The sequence below is a fragment of a genome, unplaced genomic scaffold (assembly GCF_019419815.1).
Source record: "Pyrus x bretschneideri cultivar Hongxiangsu unplaced genomic scaffold, Pyrus_bretschneideri_v1 Contig5, whole genome shotgun sequence".
Taxonomy (NCBI): Eukaryota; Viridiplantae; Streptophyta; class Magnoliopsida; order Rosales; family Rosaceae; genus Pyrus; species Pyrus x bretschneideri.
The window spans coordinates 4,555,453-4,561,452 of NW_025999787.1; the positions used below are offsets into that span (position 1 = coordinate 4,555,453).

A 6,000-nucleotide genomic window follows, 5' to 3' on the forward strand; every position below is an offset into this window, starting at 1 on the left:
CAACTTGAAAAGCAGGCTTCAAAACATGGGAAAGACACGTGTCGAGATTCCAATTGCATGCATATCAAGCGTAGGCAACTCCTCCTCGGATCTTAAAAAAAAAAAAAAAAAAAAAAAAGGTAAAATATAGTAACATCTGATCTGAAACCCTTTTGAAAAAACAATTAGAATAAAAACAAAACTGAATAAGCAAGGCAATTGAAGCTTCTTCCTGTATTTTCTCAACCTTCTCTTAATCTCTCTCGTCTTTGGAAAATTTGGACACACTCTTGTGGCTCTGTCTCTCTGTCTTTCTTATATCCATTGACAATGGAATTATGGAAAAGATATAAACAACTAACAATATTTCTTTATATTTTTGAACCGAATATACTAACGAAAATGAAATAATTATTACTTTCCTTATATAGGTTAATACTTCAGTCATTTTCTCAAAATTCCAAAAATAGTTTGCTGAAGCTTGGCCACGGCAGACGGAAAAACTTGTAAGTTTCTCTCTCTCTCTCTCTCCCCCAAGATACTTATGGGTTTTAAGTAAAACCAATTTGCCAGATTCCCAGAGTGCTAAACCTGTTGCATTTATTTAATTAATCTTGATTTGAATATTGATTTCGTGTTGAGTTTTAACTGTAATTATTTATTTCAAATTATTTTGGGTTAATTTCCTATTTAGTTTCGCAAGTTCAGAGCGCTTTACATTTTTGACTCATTCAATTGCTTCAACACAATATACATACAGGAATTTTGGAAGGCCTACTAATTTTTATTTTTTATTAATCATAAAATAAACATTTTTTCCCATCAATGTGTATACACAAAAATCTTAAGGCAGTCACATATTTGCCTTGCGCTTTGGGGGGTATAGAGTCTTTACAGCTTCATCTCCAAGTTGACATCTTCCTTATATATTTCACATGTTCACATGATTCCTAGTGAATGAGTACCCATGGCTGCAACATCTTCCCTGTTCTTGTGGCTTTGAGCTCATGCCCGCGTCATTTTCGGCTTTTATTTCGAAGATCCTAGATATTTACATACAGTTGATTCATGGCCTAATATATGTTCGATTATCTGGTGTTGTTTTACTGCAGTCAATTCTGTTAATTGAAGGCAAAGTGGTATTCCTAGAGGATTGCCATGGGTTATGGTAATTCAAAATCTATAAGGTACATCTTTCTTCCGAATTCTGTTTCGTTTTCAACCAATATTTTGGTCATCTTAGTTTATGTTACCGTATTGGGTTTCCAGTTTTTGTTATGAGTTTTGTAGTCTAATCATATAGCTTAGCATAATAAGCTGGTTTCTATTTTTTTTTTAAATTCTTTTTATTCACATATGAAATTTGAAATTTTCAGATTTCAAGATGATGTTGAATTAGCAAAGCTACCATCGGTCAATGGAGTTGGTGTGGTTAAGCTTAAGTACAAGATTGATGGGGCAGCAAGTAGCAGAACTCTGCGAAAAGGAGGTTCCTGGGAAGACTGAAAAATCTTTAAAAGCTAAAGTTCTGTCCAGAGTCTTTTCCGAGGACTATGAGAGAGTGCAGAAGAAAATATTAGATCCCTCGAGGACAAACTATTCACCGTTGGAACAAGATTTTCTTAGTAACTTGTTTAGTTTCTCTGTTCGTGGACCCTCTATTCTTTTACTTGCCATCGACGAGAGATGAATTCTGCATTAGTATTGGAATCCCACTTGAAGTTGTTCTAACAATTGTTCGATCAGTGGCTGATGTATTTTACATAATTCAAATTTTTATTAACTTTCGTAAAGCTTATATTGCACCTTCCTCTCGTGTATTTGGGAGAGGAGAGCTTGTAATAGAACCTTCAAAGATCGCATTGAGGTACCTACGCCTGGATTTCTGGATAGACCTCATTGCTGCCCTGCCCCTTCCTCAGGTATGTTACTTGAAAACTTCTTGTTCACCATTGAGACAAAGCTAATATGCACTAAATTCAGTTCTAAATTTTCGTCTTCCTCTCAGGTGCTGATTTGGATTGTAATCCCAACCCTTAGGGGTTCGACAGTGACAAACACAAAAAACTTCCTTCGGTTCATCATAATCTTTCAATACATACCAAGGCTCTTTCTTATATTTCCGCTCTCATCACAAATAGTTAAGGCTACTGGCGTTGTGACAGAAACAGCATGGGCAGGGGCTGCATATAATCTGATGCTATACATGTTGGCAAGTCATGTAAGTCTAAACAAACACGTTGTTTCTGTTTTCAGTAACTTTGAATAAGATAGCTAGTTGTGCATCTACAGCTTGATCACAAATAATACTATAGTCAATGTGTAGACTGAGTGGCTAAGCCTAAGGATTTTCACCGATCCTTATCTGTCTCCATCATATAGAAACACAAAAGAAGGAATAATTACAAACATACATGGTTTTTGCAAAAATGTGTCTACAGTTAAAAGTATTTCAGAAACATATGGAAATGACAAGTTATTTTCAGTTTCAGCTGTCATAATTCATGAATGGATTTATTTGACTCTTATTAATCTATGAATTTGAGTTTTTTTCAGTCTAAGACTTGCTTGGTTGGTTGAAACCTGAAACGATTATCTGTAATTGCATATAATGACCAAATTTGAAATTTCTCAATTCCTATTCTCGTATTGAATTAAAATGCCAAGCTCATCTTCCTGACTGTCTAACAGACATTTGACGAATACTCGTTCGCACCTTTCTTTTTCATTGAATAATCAAGTATTTAAGGAAAATGTTAACCTACTGTGTGTTGCTGATTTTTTTATTTTTCTCTGTGAAAAGGTTTTGGGAGCTTGTTGGTACCTTCTTTCAATTGAGCGGCAAGAATCTTGTTGGAGAAGTGTTTGTGATCTTGAGAAGACATTGTGTAAACCTGATTACTTTGATTGCCGTCAGGCTCAAGACCCTAACAGGAAGCACTGGTACAAGTCGAGTAATGTCACAAATCTATGTAATCCAGATAACAGTTATTATAAGTTTGGTATGTATGGCGATGCAGTGACATACGATGTTACAACCTCGTCATTCTTCAACAGATACTTTTACTGTCTCTGGTGGGGTCTAAGAAACCTCAGGTAAGCTGTTTGTTTCTATATCTGTTTGTGATGGGCATTAACACATTTGTGAATAATACTTTTAACATTACCACCTTATGTTCTTTGTAGAATTTTGAGCAACTTATATCTGTAACTTTTTTAAGATCTTCTTCACTGGATGTTTTTGCAAAGGGGCTAACAATGTTTAATGCCGGTCAAAGCTTAGGCTTGCCTAATTTAAAGTAGATGATTGAGTTATTTTATTTGAAACTTGTGCAGTTCTTTGGGACAAAATCTTTCAACAAGTACTTACGTTGGAGAGATAATGTTTGCGATAATCATTGCGACTGTTGGGCTGGTTCTGTTCGCATTGCTGATTGGTAATATGCAAGTAAGTCGTTGGTCAGTGATGTCTCAGTAGGCTTTTAAATGTACCTTAAATTGAGCTTCTAGACAGTCTGGACTTAAATCTGAGCTTTTAGACAGTCTTGCCTCTGAAATTGGCTTGTTACTATGCAACCCATTATATTCTTGGAGTTTTTCTGAAGTTTATATTTCTTAGTTCTGATCACTCGTTCTTTACAATGGCAGACATACCTCCAATCCACAACTGTCAGACTAGAAGAGTGGAGGATTAAGAGAACTGATACAGAACAATGGATGCGTCATAGGCAGCTGCCTACGGAACTAAGACAGTCTGTACGGAAGTATGATCAATACAAGTGGTTGGCTACTCGAGGCGTTGATGAGGAAATTCTTCTTAAAGGCCTACCTATGGATCTTCGAAGAGACATCAAGCGGCACCTTTGCCTTGACCTTGTTCGTCGGGTAAGTTATTATTATCTTGGTAACCGGTAGCACAAATTGATTTCTATTGATACTACCACGTAATTTTAATTGTAACTATACAAATTTTTGTGTATTCTTTTTCATTTGGTGAACAGGTTCCTTTGTTTGATCAAATGGATGAAAGGATGCTAGATGCAATATGTGAAAGGCTCAAACCAGCCTTGTGTACTGAAGGCACATTTCTAGTCCGTGAAGGAGACCCTGTCAATGAAATGCTATTCATAATCCGGGGCAACCTTGATTCTTACACCACGAATGGTGGTCGAACTGGATTCTTCAATTCATGCCGTATTGGTCCAGGTGACTTCTGTGGTGAGGAACTTCTGACATGGGCCTTGGACCCTCGTCCAAGTGTAATCCTGCCATCTTCAACGCGCACGGTCAAGTCCATCTCTGAAGTAGAAGCATTTGCTCTAGTAGCAGATGACTTGAAATTCGTAGCATCCCAGTTCAGAAGACTTCACAGCAAGCAACTTAGACACAAGTTCCGGTTCCATTCGCACCAATGGAGATTATGGTCTGCTTGTTTCATACAGGCAGCATGGCGTCGATGCAAGAAAAGAAGGGAAGCAGCCGAACTCAAGGCTAAAGAAAACCACAAAGAAACTGAGCCTGCAAAAACCCCGCCTGTGTTGGGCTTGGTTACTTACGCAGCAAGGCTTGCTGCAAGTACCAGACGGGGTGCCAATAAGCATTCTGGGTCAGGTTCTGGAGTCGTTAGCTCATTGAAGAAGCCAGCGGAACCTGATTTTTCTGTTGACGAGGAATGAATGGAGAATCCATGCAACTAGGGGCCTTAAAATAGGTTTCAATAGATGATCTATGCTGTAAATTACTCTCTCGTAGGACATATACAGTCAGATTCAGGAATGCCTTAACGTAATTGTCCAGCGTATGTTTGGTACTTTTCTTGAATCTAATTTTTTATACTAAAAAACAATTTTCAAGTTTTAGGACCTTAAAACTTGTCTGATAGGACTATTTAAAAAACTGAACTCAAGACTAACTAAAAAATATAGTTTATTCTCTAAAAACATAAAATGTGAGTTTTTAGAGTTTTTAAACTTAAAACTCACTTTTTTTTTTTCTCTTTCTCGTCCCTCTCACTTCCAGGGAACATTTACTAATTCGTAATTAAATTGAGAGGAATTGAATTGAGTAGGAATTAGATTGAGGAGGAATTGAAATGAGGTGGAATCAGAATCAGATTTCTATTGAAGTTGTTTACTAAAACTGTCTGGAAACGGAGTAGGAATGATATTTGAGTCCATATAAGTTGTTTACTAATTGTCATGAATCAGAATGAAAACTAATGTCATTACTAAAATACCCCTATTCTAAATAATCTATATTATATGCTAATCTTTTTTATCTTTAATAAAAAAATTGTTTTATTTTTAATTTATGTGAAAAGGCTTTTTAAGTCTTTTTAAATCCAATCTGATTAGTCTTCTTCGTTCTCTGATCTGCTAACAAAACGCCTCCTCCTCACCCTCTCTCACTCACTCTTGACCGCGACTACCCTCCCTGAGACTCCGACCATTCTTTGCTCTCCCTCCCTACCTCACCATCAAGGATTCAAGGTCAGCCTTCTATGCAAATTTTTATTTTTGGTTGATTTGATTATGCTCTGCCCTGACCTTCCCTATGCGGCTCTACGTAATGATTTAAGCTAATATGTTGTTGAATAGTTGATCTTTCAAGTGTTTTAAGGATGCCCAATTTCAATCCTTATCCCCTATAAATTCTAACGAGAGTCTGAATTTGCAATCTTTGGAATTAGAATCGGCAGCCGAGCCCCAAATCGAAGAGTTCGACACGGCAATGCATGGGGCGCAGAGAGGCGGTGGAGGAGGAGCACAGAGCTGTTGGAGAGGATGGCAGAGGACAACGAGAAGATGGAAGAGAGTGCTGAAGGTGAAGGGTGCTTTGGGAAGAAAAAATTGATTCTTGATGAAGCCTTCTCCTCGGAATCCAAATACTACCTCTGTGTAAGTAATCCAATTCCGTCAATATCAGGAATTGAAATCCTGATTTTACATGGGTCCCGCAACACTGTGCATTCCGGTTAAATTGGTAAACAGAGGAATAATCATGAATGGGGAATGACTCCCA

At 37.3% G+C, this 6,000-nt stretch overlaps 1 protein-coding gene across 1 annotated transcript; it reads left to right on the forward strand.

The window, feature by feature from the left end:
* Positions 1-541: 541 nt before the first annotated feature.
* LOC103956749 (protein CNGC15b) lies at positions 542-4,800 on the forward strand. Its single transcript, XM_018649746.2, is given in 9 exon segments — positions 542-1,166; positions 1,356-1,463; positions 1,465-1,561; positions 1,563-1,901; positions 1,988-2,200; positions 2,783-3,075; positions 3,316-3,427; positions 3,628-3,864; positions 3,981-4,800. Coding segments are annotated over 9 exon segments (2,103 nt in total). The 5' UTR covers positions 542-1,137; the 3' UTR covers positions 4,656-4,800.
* Positions 4,801-6,000: the final 1,200 nt, after the last annotated feature.